We start from the raw sequence: 23,786 nt of genomic DNA on the forward strand, positions 1-23,786 counted from the left end.
CGGGGGGTGGCACAGGTGGCACAGGTGACACAGGTGACACAGGTGACACAGGTGACAGTGACAGCCCCACGTACCCAGGCCCAGAGCAGCAGGTGCTGGGACAGGGGGTGACAATGGCAATGCCAGGGGATGGCAGGGGGTGACAATGGCAATGCCAGGGGACAATGGGTGACAATGGCAATGGCAGGGGGTGGCACAGGTGACACAGGTGACACAGGTGACACAGGTGACAGTGACAGCCCCACGTACCCGGGCCCAGAGCAGCAGGTGCTGGGACAGGGGGTGACAGTGGGTGACAGGGGGTGACAATGGCAATGCCAGGGGATGGCAGGGGGTGACAATGGGTGACAATGGCAATGGCAGGGGGTGGCACAGGTGACACAGGTGACACAAGTGACACAGGTGACAGTGACAGCCCCACGTACCCGGGCCCAGAGCAGCAGGTGCTGGGACAGGGGGTGACAATGGGTGACAGTGGGTGACAATGGGTGGCAGTGGCAATGCCAGGGGATGGCAGGGGATGGCAGGGGGTGGCACAGGTGACACAGGTGACACAGGTGACACAGGTGACACAGGTGACAGTGACAGCCCCACGTACCCGGGCCCAGAGCAGCAGGTGCTGGGACAGGGGCAGCCCCAGGGGGGAGCGGAAAAGCCGGGGGGGCTGCGGAGAGAGCACAGAGCGTCAGCCCCCCCAAAATCACCCAAAAAAACCCCAAAAAACCCCAAAATCACCCCAAAAACCCCCAAATTCACCCCAAAATCACCCCAAAAACCCCCCCTTACCTCCGCGGGGGGGGGCCGCGATGGGGGGGGGCTGCCCCGCGCCTCCTGCAAGGGAAATTTGGGGAGGGGGCGTTTGGTCAGGGTTGGACCCCCCCGACCCCCAAAAAAATATTGGGGACCCCCTTTGTGTGGGGGGGGGGGGCGGTCTCGGATTTATGGGGGGGGGGGGTCTCGGATTTTGGGGGGGGTCTCGGATTTTGGGGGGGTTTCCCAAATTTGGGGAGGGGGCGATGTCCTGCCCCCCCCCCCCAATGGAGATTTTGGGGTTCAGAAGGGGAGGATGGGGTCCTGCCCCCCCCCCCCCCCAAAAAAAAACCCAAAATATTTTGGGGAGGGGGGACCTGAGAAATTGGGGGCTCCTGGTGAATTTTGGGGGTTGGGGACATTCCCGGGGGTGTCCCCAGGGATTTTGGGGTGGGGGGGTCATTAAAATTTTGGGGACATTCCCGGGGGTGTCCCTGGCATTTTTTGGGGGGGTCATTGAGATTTTGGGGACATTCCCGGGGGTGTCCCCGGCATTTTTGGGGGGGTCATTGAGAATTTTTGGGGACATTCCAGGGGTGTCCCCAAGGATTTTAGGGTGGGGGGCTCATTAAAATTTTGGGGACATTCCCAGGGGTGTCGCCAGGTATTTTTTTGGGGGGGTCATTGGGATTTTTTGGGGACATTCCTGGGGGTGCCCCTGGCATTTTTTGGGGGGGGTCTTTGGGGGACATTCCCAGGGTGTCCCTGGCATTTTTTTGGGGGGGTCTTTGGGTGACATTCCCGGGGGCGTCCCTGGCATTTTTTGGGGGGGTCACTGGGATTTTTTGGGGACATTCCCGGGGGTGTCCCCAGTGATTTTTTGGGGGGGGTCTTTGGGGACATTCCCAGGGTGTCCCCAGTGATTTTTTGGGGGGGGTCTTTGGGGACATTCCCAGGGTGTCCCTGGCATTTTTTGGGGGGGGTCATTGAGATTTTTTGGGGACATTCCTGGGGGTGTCCCTGGCATTTTTTGGGGGGGTCATTAAAATTTTGGGGACATTCCCAGGGCTGTCCCTGGCATTTTTGGGGGGGTCTTTGAGATTTTTTGGGGACATTCCTGGGGGTGTCCCCAGGGAATTTTTTTGGGGGGGGGTCTTTGGGGGACATTCTCGGGGGTGTCCCTGGCATTTTTGGGGGGGTCATTAAAATTCTGGGGACATTCCCGGGGGTGTCCCGGGGATTTTTTTGGGGGGGTCATTGAGATTTTTTGGGGACATTCCTGGGGTGTCCCCAAGGATTTTGGGGTGGGGGGCTCATTAAAATTTTGGGGACATTCCCAGGGGTGTCGCCAGGTATTTTTTTGGGGGGGTCATTGAGATTTTTTGGGGACATTCCTGGGGGTGTCCCTGGCATTTTTTGGGAGGGGTCTTTGGGGTCATTCCCGGGGGTGTCCCCAGTGATTTTTTGGAGGGGGGGGGGGGGGGGTCATTGAGATTTTGGGGACATTCCAGGGGTGTCCCCAGGGATTTTTGGGGGGGGCTCATTAAAATTTTGGGGTCATTCCCGGGGGTGTCCCTGGCATTTTTTGGGAGGGTCATTGAGATTTTTTGGGGACATTCCTGGGATGTCCCCAAGGATTTTGGGGTGGGGGGCTCATTAAAATTTTGGGGACATTCCCAGGGGTGTCGCCAGGTATTTTTTTGGGGGGGTCATTGAGATTTTTTGGGGACATTCCTGGGGGTGTCCCCAGTGATTTTTTGGGGGGGGTCTTTGGGGACATTCCCGGGGGTGTCCCCGGTGATTTTTTGGGGGGGTCTTTGGGGGTCATTCCCGGGATGTCCCCAGTGATTTTTTTGGGGGGGTCTTTGGGGACATTCCCGGGGGTGTCCCTGGCATTTCTGGGTGGGGTCATTGAGAATTTTTGGGGACATTCCTGGGGTGTCCCTAAGGATTTGGGGGGGGTCTTTGGGGACATTTCCGGGGGTGTCCCCGGGATTTTTTTGGGGGTCTTTGGGGACATTCCCAGGGGTGTCCCCGGCATTTTTTGGGGGGGGTCTTTGGGGGACATTCCCGGGATGTCCCCAGTGATTTTTTTGGGGGGTCTTTGGGGACATTCCCAGGGTGTCCCTGGCATTTTTTGGGGGGGGGTCATTGAGATTTTTTGAGGACATTCCTGGGGGTGTCCCCGGCATTTTTAGGGGGGTCATTAAAATTTTGGGGGCATTCCTGGGGGTGCCCCTGGCATTTTTTGGGGGGGGTCTTTGGGGGACATTCCCAGGGTGTCCCTGGCATTTTTTTGGGGGGGTCTTTGGGGACATTCCCGGGGGTGTCCCCAGTGATTTTTTGGGGGGGTCTTTGGGTGACATTCCCAGGGTTGTCCCCAGTGATTTTTTGGGGGGGGGGTCCTTGCCTTGCGGCGGGGGGGGCCCGGGCCCGGGGGGGTCGCTCTGCAGCCGCCTCAGTTTCGCTTCCAGTTCCAGGTTGCGGCTCTCGGCCTCCTGCAGGCGCCTGCGGGGAGGGGACACTTGGGGACAGCCCTGGGGACACCCCCGGACCCGTCCCAGTCACCGCTGTCCCCTCCCGCTCACCACTGTCCCCATCCTGTCCCGTTGTCCCCTCCCGGTCACCGCTGTCCCCTCCCGGTCACCGCTGTCCCCTCCCCGTCACTGCTGTCCCCTCCTGGTCCCCTTGTCCCCATCCTGTCCCATTGTCCCCTCCCGGTCACCGCTGTCCCCTCCCGGTCACCGCTGTCCCCTTGGTGTCCCCGGTGTCCCCTCCTGGTCCCCTTGTCCCCATCCTGTCCCATTGTCCCCTCCCGGTCACCACTGTCCCCTTGGTGTCCCCGTTGTCCCCTCGCTGTCCCCTCCTGGTCCCGCTGTCCCCATCCTGTCCCATTGTCCCCTCCCGGCCCCGGTGTCCCCTTGTTGTCGCCGCTGTCCCCGTTGTCCCCATCCTGTCCCGTTGTCCCCTCCTGTCCCTGTTGTCCTCTCGGTGTCCCTGGTGTCCCTTCCTTGTCCCCATTGTCCCCTCCTGTCCCCGCTCTCCCCTCGGTGTCCCCTCAGTGTCCCCTCTGTCCCCTCCCGGTCCCGCTGTCCCCATCCTGTCCCGCTGTCCCCCCGTTGTCCCCGCATTGTCCCCGCTGTCCCCCCCGTTGTCCCCCTGTCCCTCCGCTGCCCCCTCGGTGTCCCCGCTGTCCCCGCTGTCCCCCCGTTGTCCCCCCATTGTCCCCGTTGTCCCCCCGTCCCCTCGCAGTCCCCTCTGTCCCCGTTGTCCCAGCTGTCCCCCCCCCCGCTGTCCCCGCTGTCCCCGTTGTCCCCCCGCTGTCCCCTCAGTGTTCCCGTTGTCCCCGTTGTCCCCTCTGTCCCCGCTGTCCCCCCGCTGTCCCCCCGCTGTCCCCTCCCGATCCCCCTGTCCCACTGTCCCCGTTGTCCCCTCTGTCCCCGTGTCCCCCCGTTGTCCCCCTGTCCCCCCATTGTCCCCGTTGTCCCCCCGTTGTCCCCGTTGTCCCCCCGTTGTCCCCGTTGTCCCCGTTGTCCCCCGTGTCCCCTCCCGTACCGGGCCAGCCCCTGCCCCGCCGCCCGCAGCTTCCCGAGCTCCCGCTCCAGCTCCTCCCGCCCGCGCCGCTCCTTGGCCAGCGCCTCGCGGAGCTCGGGCACCGACCCCGGCACCGGGACCGGCACCGACACCGGCACCGCCGGCACCGACACCGGCACCGACACCGGCACCGCCGGCACCGACACCGGCACCGACACCGGCACCGCCGAGACCGACACCGGCACCGACACCGGCACCGCCGCCGGGACCGCGACCGGGGCCGCCACCGCCACCTGCGGGAAGCGCGGCTGCCTGGGGACCCCGGGATTGCCGGGACCCCCCGAACGAACCGGAACCCCCGAACCGGAACCCCCCGAACCGGGCACTGACCCCGAACCGGGACCCCCCGAACCGGAACCCCCGAACCGGGACCCCCCGAACCGGGACCCCCTAACCGGGCACTGACCCCGAACCGGAACCCCCCGAACCGGGACCCCCGAACCCCCGAACCGGGATCCCCCGAACCGGAACCACCGAACCGGGATCCCCGAACCGGAACCCCCGAACCGAGCACTGACCCCGAACCGGGATCCCCCGAACCGGGACCCCCCAAACCCGGCACTGACCCGGAACCGGCACCCCCCGAACCGGGCACTGACCCCGAACCCGGCACTGACCCCGAACCGGGACCCCCGAACCGGGCACTGACCCCGAACCGGGATTCGGGACCCCTCCCCACCGGGACCCCTCCCCGGGGTCCCCTTTTCCCCCCCTTTCGACACCGAAATCCCCAAAATCCCGGGAATTCCCGGGACTCGCGACCCCTCCCCAGCACCCCCGACCCCTCCCCGAATTCCGGGACCCCCCAAGTCCCCCCCCCGCCCCCCCCCATCCCCCTCCCCAATTACCGGCGGTGCCTGGGGGGGCTCCGTGCCCGGGGGGGGCGTCCTGGGGGGGGCTCCCTTGGCCGGGGGGGGTCCCTGGGGTGGGGGCGCCGCTTTTTGGGGGGGGGGCGCCGTGGGGGGGGCAGGGACCCCTTTGTGGGGAGGGGGCGGCGCCGCCGGGGGGGGGCCCGCGGGTTGGGGAGGGGGAGGGGCTTTGGGTGGGGGAGGGGATTGTTGGGGGGGGGTGCCCCCACCTTGGGGGTGGGGAGGGGGCGCTTTTTGGGGAGGGGGCGTTCCCACGGGCGGGGGGGGCCCTTTTTGGGGCGGGGGTCCCTTTTGGGGCGGGGGTCCCGTGAGTTCGGGGGTCCCCGTGGTGGGTGGGGGTGGGGGTGGGGGTGGGGAGGGTCCTTTTTGGGGCGGGGGTCCCGTGGGTGGGGGGGGCTCTTTTGGAGGGGGGGGGTCCCGAGGGCGGCAGCGCCCCCGGGGGTGGGGGCGTCCCCTTGCGCGGGGGGGTCCCTGTGGCCAAGGGGGTCCCGGTGCCCGGGGGGGTCCCCGATTCGGGGGGGGTCCCCCACTCCCCCTCCAGCTCCATGGCCGTGTCCTGGTCCCACTCCTCATCCTCATCCTCCTCTTCCTCTTCTTCCTCATCCCTAAAAACGGGGGGCGGGGGCGGGGTCACCTGTGGAGGCTCCTCCCACTCACCCCCCCCCCACCCATTTCCATTGTGCCCCCTCCCCCATTTCCATTGTGCCCCCTCCCCCATTTCCATTGTGCCCCCTCCCCATTCCCGCCCCCTCCCTCCGATCCTGGTGACACCCCCGGACCCCCCCCCAGTTCCTCTGGGCCCCCCAGGACCCCCAGATTCCCCCAGGACCCCCAGACCCTTCTGGCCCCTCTGATTTCCCCTGACTCTCCCAGACCCCAAATCCCCCAGGACCCCCCAGACCCCCCCTGTCCCTCAGGCCCCCCCAAACCTCCCAGGACCCCCAGACCCCCCCAGACCCCAAATCCCCCAGGACCCCCCAGACCCCCCCATGTCCTTCAGGCCCCCCAGACCCTCCCGGACCCCTCTGACCCCCCCAGATCCCAAAGCCCCCTGGTCCCTCTGACCCCCCCCAAACCCCCCCAGACCCCAAACCCCCCCAGGACCCCCCTGGACCCCAAACCCCCCCCCGGTCTCTCTGACTTCCCCAAGACCCCCCTGGACCCCAAACCCCCCAGCCCTCAAACGCCCCCGGATCCCAAATCCTCCCAGTTCCCCCCCCTGACTCCTGGACCCCCCCAGGACCCCCCAGACCCCCCCCAGGACCCCCCTGACCCCCCAGGACCCCCCAGGACCCCCCCAGCCCCCCCGGTCGCCCCCAGCCTCACTCGTGCTCGGTGCGGGCGTACGAGTACCCCACGAACGGGAGGTGCAGCCCCAGCTCGGGGGGGTCCCCCGGCTCCCCCAGCAGCTCCTGCAGGGAGGGGGGACACGGTCAGTGTGTCCTGGGTCTGTCCTGGGTCTGTCCTGGGTGTGTCCTGGGTTTGTCCTGAGTCTGTCCTGGGTCTGTCCTGGGTCTGTCCTGGGTCTGTCCCGGGTCTGTCCTGGGTTTGTCCTGGATCTGTCCCGGGTCTGTCCTGGGTGTGTCCCGGGTTTGTCCTGGGTCTGTCCTGGGTCTGTCCTGGATCTGTCCTGGGTCTGTCCTGGGTCTGTCCTGGGTCTGTCCTGGGTGTGTCCTGGGTGTGTCCTGGGTCTGTCCTGCGTCTGTCCTGGGTCTGTCCCGGGTCTGTCCTGGGTCTGTCCTGGGTCTGTCCCGGGTTTGTCCTGGGTCTGTCCTGGGTCTGTCCCGGGTCTGTCCCGGGTCTGTCCTGGGTCTGTCCTGGGTCTGTCCTGGGTCTGTCCTGGGTTTGTCCTGGATCTGTCCTGGGTTTGTCCTGGGTCTGTCCTGGGTCTGTCCCGGGTCTGTCCCGGGTTTGTCCTGGGTCTGTCCTGGGTCTGTCCCGGGTTTGTCCCAGGTGTGTCCTGGGTCTGTCCTGGGTTTGTCCTGGGTCTGTCCCGGGTCTGTCCTGGGTGTGTCCTGGGTCTGTCCCGGGTCTGTCCTGGGTGTGTCCTGGGTCTGTCCCAGGTCTGTCCTGGGTTTGTCCTGCGTCTGTCCCGGGTCTGTCCCGGGTCTGTCCTGGGTCTGTCCTGGGTCTGTCCTGGGTCTGTCCTGGATCTGTCCTGGGTCTGTCCCGGGTCTGTCCTGGATCTGTCCTGGGTCTGTCCTGGGTCTGTCCCGGGTCTGTCCTGGGTCTGTCCTGGGTCTGTCCCGGGTCTGTCCTGGATCTGTCCTGGGTCTGTCCTGGGTCTGTCCCGGGTCTGTCCCGGGTCTGTCCTGGGTCTGTCCCGAGTCTGTCCTGGGTCTGTCCTGGGTCTGTCCTGGGTCTGTCCTGGGTCTGTCCCGGGTCTGTCCTGGGTCTGTCCTGGGTGTGTCCTGGGTGTGTCCTGGGTCTGTCCTGGGTCTGTCCTGGGTCTGTCCTGGGTCTGTCCCGGGTCTGTCCCGGGTGTGTCCTGGGTGTGTCCTGGGTTTGTCCTGGGTCTGTCCTGGGTGTGTCCTGGGTCTGTCCTGGGTCTGTCCCGGGTTTGTCCTGGGTCTGTCCTGGGTGTGTCCTGGGTCTGTCCCGGGTTTGTCCTGGGTCTGTCCTGGGTCTGTCCCGGGTCTGTCCTGGGTTTGTCCTGGGTCTGTCCCGGGTTTGTCCTGGGTGTGTCCTGGGTCTGTCCTGGATCTGTCCCGGGTTTATCCCGGATCTAGACCAGCTTTATCCTGAATCTATCCCGGGTTAATCCCAGATCTGTCCCGGATTTATCCCAGCTCTATCCCCGGTTTATCTGGGATTTATCCTGAATCTATCCCGGGTTTATCCTGAATCTATCCTGGATCTATCCCAGGTTAATCATGGATCTATCCCGGGTCTCCCGGGTTTAATCCCGGCTCTAATCCCGGGTTTAACCCGTTCCTCACCGGCTGGCTCAGGCAGTCTATCCCAGGTTTATCCCGGGATCTATCCCGGCTCTAATCCCGGGTTTATCCCAGGTTTAACCCGTTCCTCACCGGCTGGCTCAGGCAGTCTATCCCGGCTCTATCCAGGATCTATCCCAGGTCTATCCCGGGTCTCTCCCGGCTCTGATCCCGGCTCTATCCCGGGTTTAACCCGTTCCTCACCGGCTGGCTCAGGCAGTCTATCCGGGGATCTATCCCGGCTCAGATCCCGGCTCTAATCCCGGGTTTAACCCGTTCCTCACCGGCTGGCTCAGGCAGTCTATCCCAGGTTTAATCCCGGGTTTATCCCGGGTTTAACCCGTTCCTCACCGGCTGGCTCAGGCAGTCTATCCCGGCTCAGATCCCGGGTTTATCCCGGGTTTAACCCGTTCCTCACCGGCCGGCTCAGGCAGTCTATCCGGGGATCTATCCCGGGATCTATCCTGGCTCTAATCCCGGCTCTGTCCCAGGTTTAACCCGTTCCTCACCGGCTGGCTCAGGCAGTCTATCCCAGGTTTATCCCGGCTCAGATCCCGGGTTTATCCCGGGTTTAACCCGTTCCTCACCGGCTGGCTCAGGCAGTCTATCCCAGGTTTATCCCGGCTCTATCCCGGCTCTATCCCGGGTTTATCCCGGGTTTAACCCGTTCCTCACCGGCTGGCTCAGGCAGTCTATCCCGGCTCTAATCCCGGGTTTATCCCGGGTTTAACCCGTTCCTCACCGGCTGGCTCAGTCAGTCTATCCCAGGTTTATCCCGGCTCTATCCCGGCTCAGATCCCGGGTTTATCCCGGGTTTAACCCGTTCCTCACCGGCTGGCTCAGGCAGTCTATCCCAGGTTTAATCCCGGGTTTATCCCGGGTTTAACCCGTTCCTCACCGGCTGGCTCAGGCAGTCTATCCCAGGTTTAATCCCGGGTTTATCCCGGGTTTAACCCGTTCCTCACCGGCTGGCTCAGGCAGTCTATCCCAGGTTTAATCCCGGGTTTATCCCGGGTTTAACCCGTTCCTCACCGGCTGGCTCAGGCAGTCTATCCGGGGATCTATCCCAGGTTTAATCCCGGGTTTATCCCGGGTTTAACCCGTTCCTCACCGGCTGGCTCAGGCAATCGTCCAGCACATCGAAGTTGGAGGTGTCGGCGGCGCCGGCGGCGCTGGGGGCGAAGGGGGCGGGGCAGCGGCGGAGCGCGCGCCAGCGCGTGCCCGCGAACAGCGGCAGCGCGCGGAAGTCGCGCGCGCCCCCCGCGGCCCAGGCGCGCGCCCGGCGCGCAGAGCAGGCCCCGCACGAGCGCGCGCGCGGCCGCGGGCACGGCCCGGGAGCCCCCGGAGCCTTCGTCGGCATCGTCAGCGTCGCCATCGTCGTCGGTCTCCGGCAGGTGCAGGTGGTCCTGGGGACAGGGGAGGGGCCAGTGACCAGTATGGAACCAGTGTGGCACCAGTATGGAACCAGTGTGGCACCAGTGTGGCACCGGTATGGCACCAGTATGGTCCCAGTATGGCCCCAGTGCCAACCGGTATGGTCCCAGTATGACCCCAGTGCCCGCCAGCATCCCCCAGTTCTTCCCAGTATCCCCCCCAGTTCTCCCCAGTATCCCCCAGTGCCCCCCCAGTTCTTCCCAGTATCCCCCAGTGCCCCCCCCAGTGCCGACCACTATCGTCCCAGTGCCTCCCAGTGCCGTCCGGTATGATCCCAGTATCTCCCAGTGCCGCCCAGTATCCTCCCAGTTCTTCCCAGTGCTTCCCAGTACCACCCAGTGCCCTCAGTGCCCTCCCAGTGCTGCCCAGTATCATCCCAGTCCCTCCCAGTCCCCTCCCAGTCCCCCCCACTCCCCCCCAGATCCCTCCCAGTTCCCTCCCAGTCCCTCCCAGTCCCTTCCAGTCCCTCCCAGTCCCTTCCAGTCCCCCCCAGTCCCTCCCAGTCCCTCCCAGTGCCCCCCAGTCCCCCCCAGTTTCCTCCCAGTCCCTCCCAGTCCCTCCCGTTCCCTCCCAGTCCCCCCCAGTGCCTCCCAGTGCCTCCCAGTGCTCCCAGTGCCCACCTGGAAGTGCAGGATCTTGGCGTAGGTCTCGAGCACGGTGTCGGCGAAGAACGGGGGTCTCCCGTAGAACATCTCGTAGGCCAGGACCCCCAGCGCCCACCAGTCGCACTCGGGGCCGTAGGAGCGCGAGGGGTCCTCGACAGCCAAGAGCATCTCGGGGGGACAGGTAATCGGGGGTGCCCACGGCCACCGCCGAGCGCACCTGGGGACATTGGGGACAGTGGGGGACATTGGGGACATTCGGGACAGTGGGGACATTGGGGACACTGGGGACATTGGGGACAGGTAATCGGGGGTGCCCACGGCCACCGCCGAGCGCACCTGGGGACAATGGGGACACTGGGGACATTGGGGACATGGGGGACATTGGGGACATTGGGGTGATTGGGGACATTGGGGACATTGGGGACAGTGGGGGACATTGGGGACAGGTAATCGGGGGTGCCCACGGCCACCGCCGAGCGCACCTGGGGACAATGGGGACAGTGGGGACATTGGGGACATTGGGGACAGGTAATCGGGGGTGCCCACGGCCACCGCTGAGCGCACCTGGGGACAATGGGGACAATGGGGACACTGGGGACATTGGGGACACTGGGGACATTGGGGGGCATTGGGGACACTGGGGACAGGTAATCGGGGGTGCCCACGGCCACCGCCGAGCGCACCTGGGGACAATGGGGACAATGGGGACAGTGGGGACAGCAGAGACATCACGGACATTGGGGACAGGTAATCGGGGGTGCCCACGGCCACCGCCGAGCGCACCTGGGGACAATGGGGACAGTGGGGACATTGGGGTGATCGGGGGACATTGGGGACATTGGGGGTGCTGGGGACATTGGGGTGATCGGGGTGATCAGGGACATTGGGGGCATTGGGACAGCAGGGACATCACTGGGGGCATTGGGGACATTGGGGTGATCAGGGACAGTGGGGACATCACTGGGGACACTGGGGACATTGGGGACATTGGGGACAGGTAATCGGGGGTGCCCACGGCCACCGCCGAGCGCACCTGGGGACAATGGGGACATCGGGGGTGTTGGGGACATTGGGGACATTGGGGGGATTGGGGACATTGGGGGACATTGGGGACAGGTAATCGGGGGTGCCCATGGCCACCGTCGAGCGCACCTGGGGACACCATTGGGGGCATTGGGGACACTGGGGGCGTTGGGGACATCACTGGGGGCAGTGGAGGACATTGGGGGGATTGGGGACATTGGGGATTTTGGGGCTATTGGAAGGATTGGGGACATTGCGGGGGTTTGGGGACATTGGGGACATCATTGGGGGCACTGGGGACAAGGGAGGCATTTGGGATATTGGGGACAATGGGGACAGTGTCCCCCCCGTGTCCCCGGTGTCACTCACGGTGCCATCGGGCCCCAGGCGCAGGCAGGACCCGAAGTCCCCAAGCCGGATGTGTCCCCAGCGGTCCAGCAGGATGTTGTCAGGTTTGATGTCCCTGCGTGGGGGTGGCCTTTGTCACCTCCCCCCCTCCTCCAAAATCCACCCCCCCCCCCTGTCTCTCCATGTCCCTCAATGTCCTTCCCGTGTCCCCAAGTGTCCCCACATCCCCTTGTCCCCATATCCCCCCAGTTCTCCCGGTGTCCATGTCCCCATGTCCCCATTCCCCCCAATGTCCCCAGTGTCCCCAGTGTCCCCAGTGTCCCCAATCCCCCAATGTCCCCAATGTTCCCAATGTCCCCAGTCCCCCCAGTGTTCCCAGTGTCCCCAGTGACCCCAATGTACCGATGTCCCCTCGATGTCCCCAGTGTCCCCAATGTCTCAAATCCCCCCAGTGTCCCCAATGTCCCACCGGTGCACGTAGCCCAAGCGGTGCCTGGAGTTGATGGCCATGTCCCCAATGTCCCCAATGTCCCCAATGTCCCCCCAGTGTCCCCTCGGTGTCCCACCGGTGCACGTAGCCCAGGCGGTGCACGGAGTCGATGGCCATGTCCCCAATGTCCCCAGTGTCCCCAGTGTCCCCAATGTCCCCAATGTCCCACCGGTGCACGTAGCCCAGGCGGTGCACGGAGTCGATGGCCATGTCCCCAATGTCCCCAATCCCCCCAGTGTCCCCGGTGTCCCCAATGTCCCCAATGTCCCCAATGTCCCCTCGGTGTCCCACCGGTGCACGTAGCCCAGGCGGTGCACGGAGTCGATGGCCATGTCCCCAATGTCCCCAGTGTCCCCCCAATGTCCCCAATGTCCCCCCAGTGTCCCCAATGTCCCACCGGTGCACGTAGCCCAGGCGGTGCACGGAGTCGATGGCCATCACCAGCTCGGCCAGGTAGAACCGGGCCATGGCCAGCGGCAGCCGGTCCCCAAACTTGCTGAGCAGCGTCAGGAGGTCCCCGCCGATGTAGTACTCCATGACCAGGTACTGCGGGGACATCGGGGACATTGGGGACACCACGGGGACATGGGGGACATGGGGACACCACAGGGACATGGGGACATGGGGACAATGTAGTACTCCATGACCAGGTACTGTGGGGACATCGGGGACATTGGGGACACCACGGGGACACTGGGGACATGGGGGGACATGGGGACATGGGGGACACCACAGGGACATGAGGACATGGGGGACAATGTAGTACTCCATGACCAGGTACTGCGGGGACATTGGGGACATGGGGACATTGGGGACATGGGGGACACTGGGGACACCACAGGGACATGGGGACATGGGACAATGTAGTACTCCATGACCAGGTACTGCGGGGACATTGGGGACATTGGGGACACCACGGGGACACTGGGGACACTGGGGACACTGGGGACATGGGGGACATTGGGGACATGGGGGACACCACGGGGACATGGGACAATGTAGTACTCCATCACCAGGTACTGCAGGGACATTGGGGACATTGGGGACACCACAGGGACATTGGGGACATGGGGGACATGGGGGACACTGGGGACACCACGGGGACATTGGAGACATGGGGGACACTGGGGGACACTGGGGCTATTGGGGACATGGGGGACATGGGAGACATTGGGGACATGGGGGACATGGGGGACACTGGGGACACTGGGGACATTGGGGACATGGGGACATGGGACAGCTTGGGGACAGCACAGGGACACAGGGACATGGGGACATTGGGGATATGGGGATGGGGACATGGGGAAATGGAGGTGGCACAGGTGACATGCGGGTGACACGGAGGTGACATGGACGGGACACAGCTGACAGGTGACACAGAGGTGACAGGGAGATGACACAGGTGACACAGAGGTGACATGAAGGTGACACGCGGGTGACACATGGGTCTGTCCCTGACCAGGCACTGCGGGTCCTGGAAGGCGAAGTGCAGCCGCGTGATCCAGCGCCGGTCCCCGCGGGCCAGCACATCCCGCTCCTCACGGAAACACGAGACCTGGGGACAGGGACAGGGACACTGGGGACACCTGGGGACACCTGGGGACAGGGACACTGGGGACAGGGACACCTGGGACACCTGGGGACACCTGGGGACAGGGACACCTGGGACACCTGGGGACAGGGACACCTGGGGACAGGGACAGGGACAGCGACACCGCTGCCACCTGCATGCCTGCCGCCGCTGTCCCCAGTGGCCCCCAGGTGTCCTGAACTGTCCCCCAACTGTCCCCAACTGTGTCCCCTGACTGTCCCCAAATGTCCCCTGAGCGTCCCCAACTGTCCCCACACATCCCCTGCGTGTCCCCAGCTGTCCCCAAGTACCCCCCACGTGTCCCCTGTGTGTCCCCCCCAGTGTCCCCTGTGCCCCCGACTGTCCCCAAGTGTTCTCGAGTGTCCCCAGGTGTCCCCAACAACTGTCCCCCCCCAAGTTATCCCGCCAGCGTCCTCAGCTGTCCCCAAGTACCCCCCACGTGTCCCCAGGTGTCCCCCAGGTGTGTCCCCAGCTGTCCCCTGGCGTGTCCCCCTCTGTGTCCCCCTCTGTGTCCCCAGGTGTCCCCAGGTGTGTCCCCAGGTGTCCCCACCTCTCCGCGGCGCAGCATGTCCCACTTGTTCATGATCTTCATGGCGTAGATCTGCCCCGTCTCCCTCATCCTCACCACGGCCACCTGCAGGGGAGGGAGGGGACAGGGGCGTCACCAGGGCTCGGTGCCACCCCCCTGTCCCCCCCTGGTGTCCCCGGTGTCCCCTCGGTGTCCCCAGTGTCCCCTCAGTGTCCCCAGTGTCCCCTGGTGCCCCTGACCTCGCTGAAGGCGCCTCTCCCGATCACTTTGAGGATCTCGGTGCCACCCCCCCAATGTCCCCATGGTGTCCCCAATGTCCCCCGTGGTGTCCCCAGTGTCCCCTCGGTGTCCCCTGACCTCGCTGAAGGCGCCTCTCCCGATCACTTTCAGGATCTCGGTGCCACCCCCCCAGTGTCCCCTCGGTGTCCCCTCGGTGTCCCCAATGTCCCCAATGTCCCCAATGTCCCCAGTGTCCCCTCAGTGTCCCTGACCTCGCTGAAGGCGCCTCTCCCGATCACTTTCAGGATCTCGAAGTCTCCGCGCTGCAGCTGCAGCTCCTGGACCTGCGCGGCCGCGGGCTCGGCTGGGGGGGAACCAGAACCGGAACCGGAACCGGGTCAGGGGAACCAGAACCGGGACCAGAACCGGGTCAGGGGAACCAGAACCAGGACCAGGAACGGGTCAGGGGAACCAGAACCAGAACCGGGACCAGAACTGGGACCAGAACTAGAACCAGGTCAGGGGGGAACCGGAACCAGAACCAGAACCGGGTCAGGGGAACCAGAACCAGAACCGGGACCAGAACCGGGACCAGAACCAGAACCGGGTCAGGGGGAACCAGAACCGGGACCAGAACCGGGTCAGGGGAACCAGAACCAGAACCAGAACCGGGACCAGAACCGGGTCAGGGGAACCAGAACAAGAACTGGGACCAGAACCAGGTGAAGGGAACCAGAACCAGAACCGGGTCAGGGCGGAACCAGGACCAGAACCGGGACCAGAACCGGGTCAGGGGAACCAGAACCAGAACCGGGAATGGGTCAGGGGAACCAGAACCGGGACCAGAACCAGAACCGGGTCAGGGGAACCAGAACCAGAACCGGGACCAGAGCCGGGTCAGGGGAACCAGAACCAGAACGAGAACCGGGTCAGGGGGGAACCAGGGCTCTCAGGGAGAATCCCAGCGAATTTTTTAATTTTTTTTTTTTGGGGGGGAGGGGGTTGGAGAGAAAATGGGGGGGGAATTTTTTTTTTTAAGGGGGGGGGTCTCGGAGGGAAAATCCCAGGGAACATTGCTGGGGGGGGGGGGGGGTTTGAAGAGAGGGAATTTTTGGTGGGGGGCTCGGAGGGTGAATCCTAACGAAATTTTTTTTCGGGGGGGGGGAATCGGAGAGAGAATCCCAGTGAATAATTAATTAATTAATTTTTTTTTTTTTTTTTTTTTTTTTAATTTGGGGGGGGGTTTGGCCGCGCACCCTCAGCCCATTTATGGCCGCGCAGCGATCGCCGCCCGCGCCGGGCGGGGGGGGGGGGAACCGGGCCCCGCCGTGCCCAGAAAAGGAGCGGAGCCGCCGGGCCCCCCCCCCACCCCAACCCCAACCCCCCCCGGGGCGGCCGGGACCCCCCCAAAAGGGACCCCGACATCGGGACCCCCCCCCCCCAAAAAAGGGACCCCGACATCGGGACCCCCCCCCCCCCAAAATAACCCCGAAGTTCGGAACCCCCCCCCCAAAATGACCCCGAGGTTCGGGGGGGGGCCCCGCAGGTGTCGCCGCCCTCCCCCCCGCCGGTACCGGACCCGGACCCCGAACCCCGCCCCGAACCGGAGGCCCGGGCCCTGCTGGCCCGAACGGTCCCGGTTCTCCCAGCCCCGGGACACCCCCGAGCCCGGTTCCGAACCCCCCTGAGCCGGTTCCGAACCCCAGGGCCGGTTCCGAACCCTCCGAGCCGCTTCCGAACCCTCCGAGCCGGTTCCGAACCCCCCCCGAGCCCGGACACCCCCGGTTCCGAACACCGCCGGTTCCGGACCCCCCCAATCCCGAACTTCCTGGTCTCGGATCCCCCAATCCCGAACCTCCCGGTCCCGAAACTCCCAGGCCCGGTCGCGGTTCCCGGTGCCGGAACCCCCAATCCCGAACCCCCCCCAGTCCCGGACCCCCAAACCTGGACCCCCCCCCCCCTCCCCGGTCCCGGTTTCGGACTCTCGGTCCCGAACCCCCCCCAGTCCCGGACCCCCGTTCTCGGTCCCGGACCCCCCAATCCGAGCCCCCGGTGCCGTCCCGCTCCCGGTCCCATACCCGGAACCGCCCTCCTGTTCCCGGTCCCGTTCCGGTGCCCCCCAGCCCGGACCCCCCCAGTCCGAACTCCCTCCATTCCAATCCCGGTCCCGGTCCCGGTCCCGGTGCCCCCAGTCCCGAATCCCCCCCTGTTCCCGGTCCCGAACCCCCCAATCCGAGCCCCCGTTCCGGTCCCGGTGCCGGTGCCCCCCCGGTACCGGTGCCCTCCCGGTCTGATCGGGACCCCTCCGTCCCGGTACCGTTCCCGTTCCCGTTCCCGGTGCCCCCCCGGTACCGGTGCCCTCCCGGTCCGATCGGGACCCCTCCGTCCCGGTACCGTTCCCGTTCCCGTTCCCGTTCCCGGTGCCCCCCCCGTACCGGTGCCCTCCCAGTCTGATCAGGACCCCCCCGTACCGGTCCCGAACCTCTCAATCCGAGTCCCGGTCCCGTTCCCGTTCCCGGTGCCCCCCCCAGTCCGATCAGGACCCCCCCGTTCCGCTCCCGTTCCCGTTCCTGGTGCCCCCCCGGTCCCGATTCCCCGTCCCGGTCCTGTCCCCGGTGCCCCCCCCAGCCCGATCGGGACCCCCCCGTTCCGCTCCCGTTCCGTTCCCGTTCCCGTTCCTGGTACCCCCCCCAGTCCCGATCCCCCGTCCCGGTCCTGTCCCCGGTGCCCCCCCAGCCCGATCAGGACCCCCCCGTTCCGCTCCCGTTCCCGTTCCCGTTCCCGGTTCCCCGCCTTACCCCAGCTCAGAAAGTCCCGGACGTGTCTGTCGCTGTCGCTGTCGCTGTCGCCGCTGTCGCCGCTGTCGCCGCTGTCGCCGCTGTGGCCGGCGCTGCCCCGGCGGTGTCGCCGGTGCGGCGGGGGGGGTCCCGGTGGTTGAGGCGGTGCCGGAGCCCCCCCCGCCAGCCCCAGCAGCAAATCCAGGAGGGTCTCGAGCCCCAGCGCCCCCCGGCCCAGCGCCAGCGCCCGCAGCCGCTCCCGCCGCCCCGGGGGCGCCGCCATCGCCCGGCCCGCACCGGGGAGGCTCCGCCGCCGCCACCCGGGCACCGGGGCCGGGCGCGCCCGCGGGCACCTCCCCCCATGGGGCCCGGTACCCGCCCCCGGCACCGGGGGGAACGGCGGGGGGGGGGAGGGAGGGGTGGGGACACCCGGAACGGGACCGGGACCGGGACTGGGACCGGGACTCCCAGAACGGGACAAGGGAGGGGTGGGGACACCCAGACCGGGACCGGGACCGGGACACCCAGACCGGGACACCCAGAACGGGACACCGGGACCGGGACTGGGACCGGGACTCCCAGACCGGGACAAGGGAGGGGTGGGGACACCCAGACCGGGACCGGGACCGGGACACCGGGACCGGGACTCCCATACCGGAACCGGGACACCCAGACCGGGACTGAGACCTGGACCGGGACACCCAGAACGGGACCGGGACACCCAGACCGGGACACCCGGACCGGGACACCGGGACCGGGACACCCAGACCGGGACCGGGACCGGGACCGGGACACCCAGACCGGGACACCGGGACAAGGGAGGGATGGGGACACCCAGACCGGGACTCCCATACCGGAACCGGGACACGCACACCGGGACACCCAGACCGGGACACCGGGACCCCCGGCAGGACCGAGACCGGGTTTCACATACCGGAACCGGGACACCCGGACCGGGACACCCAAACCGGGACTGGGACCGGGACACCGGGACAAGGGAGGGGTGGGGACACCCAGAACGGGACCGGGACCGGGACTGGGACACCCAGACCGGGACACCCGGAACGGGACACCGGGACCGGGACTGGGACCGGGACACCCGGAACGGGACACCCAGACCGGGACAAGGGAGGGGTGGGGACACCCAGACCGGGACACCGGGACACCGGGACCCCGGGCAGGACCGAGACCGGGACTCCCATACCGGAACCGGGACCCCCACCAAGACCAGGACACCCCCACCGGGACCGGGATCGGGACTCCCATACCGGGACACCGAGACCGGGACCCCCACACTGGGACCGGGACAGGGATCGGGACCGAGACCGGGACCCCTATAGGGGAACCGGGACCCCCCATTCCGCGACGGGGACCCCCAGACCGGAACCAGGACCGGGACCCCCAGACCGGGACCGGGACCCCCAGACCGGAACCGGGACCGGGACCCCCCCACCGGGACCCCTGAGCTGAGCACGGGACCCCCCCCCAATCCTGGGAATTCGCCCCCAAAATCCTCACAGACCCCACCCCAAAATCCTTCAGGACCCCCCAAAATCCTTCAGGACCCCCCAAATCCTCACAGACCCCCCCATAATCCCTAGAGACCCCCCCCAAAATCCTTCAGGACCCCCCAAAATCCTTCAGGACCCCCCAAATCCTCACAGACCCCCCAAATTCTCAGACCACCCCCAAAATCCTCAGAGACCCACCCCAAAATCCTTCAGGACCCCCCAAAAATCGCCCCAGACCCCCCCAAATCCCCCCAGATCCCCCCCAAATTCTCAGAACCCCCTCCCTCAAATCATCCTAGGACCCCCAAAAAATCCCCCCAGATCCCCCCCAAATCCCTCCAGACCCCCCCAAAAATCGCCCCAGACCCCCCAAAATGCCCAGAGACCCCCCCAAATCCCTCCAGACCCCCCAAAAATCGCCCCAGACCCCCCGAAATTCCCCCAAAATCCCCCCCAAATCAGATCCAGAGATCCCAAATGGGGTTCGGGGGGTTTTTATTTGGGGTGCAGATTTTGGGGTGCAGATTTTGGGGGGCGCCGGGGGTGCAGTTGTGGGGAAGGGGAGGGGGGGTCCAGGGAGGTTTTTGGGGGTGTCCTGGAGTGTCCGAGGAGGTTTTGGGGTGTCCTGGAAGGTTCTGGAAGGTGCTGGGGGTCCCCTCACGAGTACATGGTGAGCTGGAGCCACTGTGGGGGGACACCCGGTCAGGATTTGGGGGTTTTGGGGGTCCCTGAAGGGTTTGGGGGCACCCCAGGAGATTTTGGTGGTCTCAGGAGGGTTTGGGGTCACCCCAGAGGGATTTTGGGGGTCCCAAGAGGTTTTGGGGTCACCCCAGAGAGATTTTGGGGCTGCAGGGAGATTTTGGGGGTCCCTGAATGGTTTGGGTCACCCCAGAGGGATTTTGGGTGATCCCTGAGGGATTTTGGGGGTCCCTGAAGGGTTTGGGGGCACCCCAGGGAAGTTTTGGGGGTCCCTGAAGGGTTTGGGGTCATTCCAGGGAGATTTTGGGTGAGTCCCAAAGGGATTTTGGGGGTCCCAAGAGGTTTTGGGGCCACCCCAGAGGGATTTTGGAGGTTCCTGAAGGGTTTGGGGTCACCCCAGGGAGGTTTTGGGGGTCCCTGAAGGGTTTGGGGTCACCCCAGAGGGATTTTGGGTGATCCCTGAGGGATTTTGGGGGTCTCAGGAGGGTTTGGGGTCACCCCAGAGGGATTTTGGAGGTCTCAGGAGATTTTGGGGTCATCCAGAGAGATTTCGGAGGTTCCTGAAGGGTTTGGGGTCACCTCAGGGAGATTTTGGGTGATCCCTGAGGGATTTTGGGGGTCCCTGAAGGGTTTGGAGCCACCCCAGGAGATTTTGGGGGTCCCTGAAGGGTTTGGGGTCACCCCAGAGGGATTTTGGGTGATCCCTGAGGGATTTTGGGGGTCTCAGGAGGGTTTGGGGTCACCCCAGAAGGGGTTTGGGGGTTCCTGAAAGATTTGGGGTCACCCCAGAGGGATTTGGGGTCACGCCAGGAGATTTTGGGTGATCCCTGAGGGATTTTGGGGGTCCCTGAATGGTTTGGGGTCACCCCAGAGGGATTTTGGTGGTCTCAGGAGATTTTGGGGTCATCCCAGAGAGATTTCGGAGGTTCCTGAAGGGTTTGGGGTCCCCCCAGGGAGATTTTGGGGGTTCCTGAAGGTTTTGGGGTCCCCCCAGGAGATTTTGGGGTGATCCCTGAGGCTTTTGGGGTCTCTCCAGTGACTCAAACCCAGCAGGGCCATTTTGGGCTCTCCCTCCTTTAACCCCCCCAAATTCCGGGGACACCCCAAAAACGAACACGGGGGGACCCCAAAATCCCCTCGGGGACCCCAAAATCCCCTCGGGGAACCCCAAAATCCCCTCGGGGAACCCCAAAACCCCCCGGGACCCCAGACCCACCTCCTGGAGGCTGACCCGGATCTGCCCCGACCCGTCCCGGTCCAGGGACTTGAAGGCACCTGGGGGACCCCAAAAATCAGGGGGGACCCCAAAAATCGGGAGACCCCAAATTCAGGGCTCCTCTCCCTGGGGAACCCCAATCAAACCCCGAGATTTTGGGGTTTTCCCCCAGTTTTGGGGTCCCACCTCCATTTTTGGGGTCCTACCTCCATTTTTGGGGTCCCTCTTCCAATTGTTTGGGATTCCCCAATTTTGGGATTTCTCATCCAATTTTGGGGTTTTTGGTTTTTTTTCCCCCCACGATTTTGGGGATTTTTTTTTTCCCCACAAGATTTTGGGGTTTCATCCCCGATTTTGGGGATTTCTCCCCTAAAATTTCATATTTCCCCCCCCCAAATTTCATATTTTCCCCCCCAAATTTTAGGATTTCCCCCCTCCCCGAAATTTCATTTTTTTCCCAAATTTTGCAATTCCCACCCCAAATTTCGGGGTCCCACCCCCAAAATTTCATATTCCCCCCCCCCAAATTTCATATTTCCCCCCCAAATTTCATATTTCCCCCCAAATTTCGGGATCCCCCCCCAAATTTCATATTTCCCCCCAAATTTCATATTTCCCCCCCAAAATTTCGTATTTTCCCCCCAAATTTCATATTTTCCGCCTCAAATTTCGTATTTACCCCCAAATTTCATATTTTCTCCACAAAATTTCGGGGTCCCACCCCCAAATTTCATATTTCCCCACGAATTTAATATTTTTACCCCAAATTTCATATTTTCTCCCCAAATTTCATATTTTCCCCCCCAAATTTCGTATTTCCCCCCCAAATTTCGAGGTCCTCCCCCCAAATTTCGAGGTCCCCCGCACCCCCAAATTTCGGGGTCCCACCCCCAAATTTCATATTTTCTTCCCCAAATTTCATATTTGCCCCCCAAATTTCATATTTCCCCCCAAATTTCATATTTCCCCCAAATTTCGGGGTCCCACCCCCAAAATTTCATATTTTCCCCAAAATTTCGTATTTCCCCCAAATTTCGGGGTCCCACCCCCAAAATTTCATATTTCGCCCCCCAATTTCGTATTTTCCCCCCAAATTTCATATTTCCCCCCCAAATTTCATATTTCCCCCCCAAAATTTCATATTTTCCCCCAAATTTCATATTTTCCGCCTCAAATTTCGTATTTACCCCCAAATTTCATATTTTCTCCCCAAAATTTCGGGGTCCCACCCCCAAATTTCATATTTCCCCCCCCAATTTCATATTTCCCCCCCCAAATTTTAGGATTTCCCCCCACCCCAAAATTTCATTTTCCCCCCCCAATTTTGCAATTCCTCCCCCCAAATTTCATATTTCCCCCCCAAATTTCGTATTTCCCCCAAATTTTGGGGTCCCCTCCCCAAATTTCGGGGTCCCCTCCCAAATTTCATATTTCCCCCCCCAAATTTCATATTTTCTTCCCCAAATTTCGAGGTCCTCCCCCCCAAATTTCGAGGTCCCCCCGCACCCCCAAAATTTCGAGGTCCCACCCCAAATTTCGGGGTCCCACCCCCAAATTTCATATTTCCCCCCAAATTTCGTATTCCCCCCCCCAAATTTCGTATTTTTTTTCCCCAAATTTCATATTTTCCCCCAAATTTCATATTTTTGTCCCCAAATTTCATATTTTTGTCCCCAAATTTCATATTTCCCCCCCCAAATTTCATATTTTCCCCCCGAAATTTCATATTTTCTCCCCCAAATTTCATATTTTCTTCCCCAGATTTCGGGGTTCCACCCCCAAATTTCATATTTTTTTCCCCAAATTTTGTATTTTTTTCCCCAAATTTCGTATTTTCCCCCCGATTCGGGGCTCCCTTACGGAACATGGCGTCCAGGCGCACGAGGCAGCTGATGAAGTTGTCGAAGTCCAGGTTCCCCCCCTCGTCCCCATAGCGACGCCCCAAAACCGCCCAGAGGGGGGGGGGCAGCCGGAACCCTGGGGGGGGGGGCACACGTGACCTTTGACCCCCCCCAAAATGCCTTCAAACCCCCCCCAAAAATATCGAAATATTCTCATTTTGGCCTTAAAAATCCCCCGATGTTCATGACTGAAACACGCCCCCCGAAAATTGTCCCTGATGGCCTCCAAAAGACCCCAAAAAAATCCCAAATTCTGGGGGAGATTTGGGGTCACCCCAAATTGGGGGATTTTGGGGGCACCCCTGAATAATCCCCCAAAAAATCCGCACCAAAAATGCCCCAAAACTCTAAAAAATCTCTGAAAGTCCCCAAAAATACTCCATAAAAATCTCACCAAAAACCCCCCCCCAAATCCCACCAAAAATCCCCCCAAAAATTCTCCTAAAAATCCCCGCAAATCCCAAAAAAGTCCCCACAAAAAAAAAACCCCAAATCCTCCCCAAAGATCCCCCAAAACTCCCAAAAAATCCCAAAAAAAATCCCCCCCAAAAATAAAAAAATCCCCCCAAAACCCCCCAAAAACTCCCAAAAAATCCCCAAAAACCCCTGAAAATTCCCCAAAATCCCCCCCAAAAAAATCCCCAAAAAATCCCCCTAAAAATCCCCTCAAACCCCCCCAAAAAGTTCCCCTAAAAATCCCCCCAAATCCCAAAAAATTCCCTCCCCAAAAAACCCCAAAATCCTCCCCCAAAAATCCCCCTAAAACCCCCAAAAATCCAAAAAAAAATCCCCAAAACCCCCTGAAAATTCCCCAAAATCAAAAAAAAAATCCCCAAAAAAATCCCCCTAAAAATCCCCTGAAACCCCCCATTAATCCCCCCAAAAATCCCAAAAAAATCCCCCAAAACCCCCCCAAAAACCCCCTAAAACCCCCCTAAAAATCCCCAAAAAAATCCCCAAAAACCCCTGAAAATTCCCCAAAATCCCAAAAAAATCCCCCTAAAAATCCCCCCAAAAACTCCCTAAAAATCCCCCCAAACCCCCCATGAATCCCCCCAAAAATCCCAAAAAATCTCCCCAAAATCCCCCCAAAAAACCCCAAAAATCCCTCTAAAAATCCCCCCAAACCCCCCATGAATCCCCCCAAAAATCACAAAAAATCTCCCCCAAAACCCCCAAAAAAATCCCCAAAAACCCCTGAAAATTCCCCAAAATCCAAAAAAAATCCCCAAAAAATCCCCCAAAAAATCCCCCCAAAAAAACCCCTCAAACCCCCCATGAATCCCCCCAAAAA

At 62.7% G+C, this 23,786-nt stretch overlaps 1 protein-coding gene and 1 non-coding gene across 2 annotated transcripts; both read right to left on the reverse strand.

Moving 5' to 3' along the window:
* Window positions 1-763: 763 nt before the first annotated feature.
* LOC129134601 (uncharacterized) lies at window positions 764-17,520 on the reverse strand. Its single transcript, XM_077192884.1, is given in 16 exon segments — window positions 764-831; window positions 3,161-3,258; window positions 4,306-4,577; window positions 5,193-5,818; window positions 6,540-6,625; window positions 8,153-8,160; window positions 9,261-9,410; window positions 9,412-9,555; window positions 10,204-10,356; window positions 10,471-10,524; window positions 11,581-11,674; window positions 12,447-12,595; window positions 13,509-13,604; window positions 14,191-14,274; window positions 14,661-14,752; window positions 17,187-17,520. Coding segments are annotated over 16 exon segments (2,436 nt in total). The 5' UTR covers window positions 17,449-17,520.
* Window positions 17,521-19,154: 1,634 nt separating this feature from the next.
* On the reverse strand, window positions 19,155-22,593 carry LOC129134602 (uncharacterized). The gene is made up of 3 exons (XR_013185929.1): window positions 22,452-22,593; window positions 20,592-20,650; window positions 19,155-19,360 (listed from the first exon to the last, which is right to left on the reverse strand). It is a non-coding gene; the product is annotated as an uncharacterized LOC129134602 (transcript).
* Between the last annotated feature and the right edge of the window lie 1,193 nt (window positions 22,594-23,786).

Source organism: Agelaius phoeniceus, chromosome 36, assembly GCF_051311805.1.
Source record: "Agelaius phoeniceus isolate bAgePho1 chromosome 36, bAgePho1.hap1, whole genome shotgun sequence".
Classification (NCBI taxonomy): Eukaryota; Metazoa; Chordata; class Aves; order Passeriformes; family Icteridae; genus Agelaius; species Agelaius phoeniceus.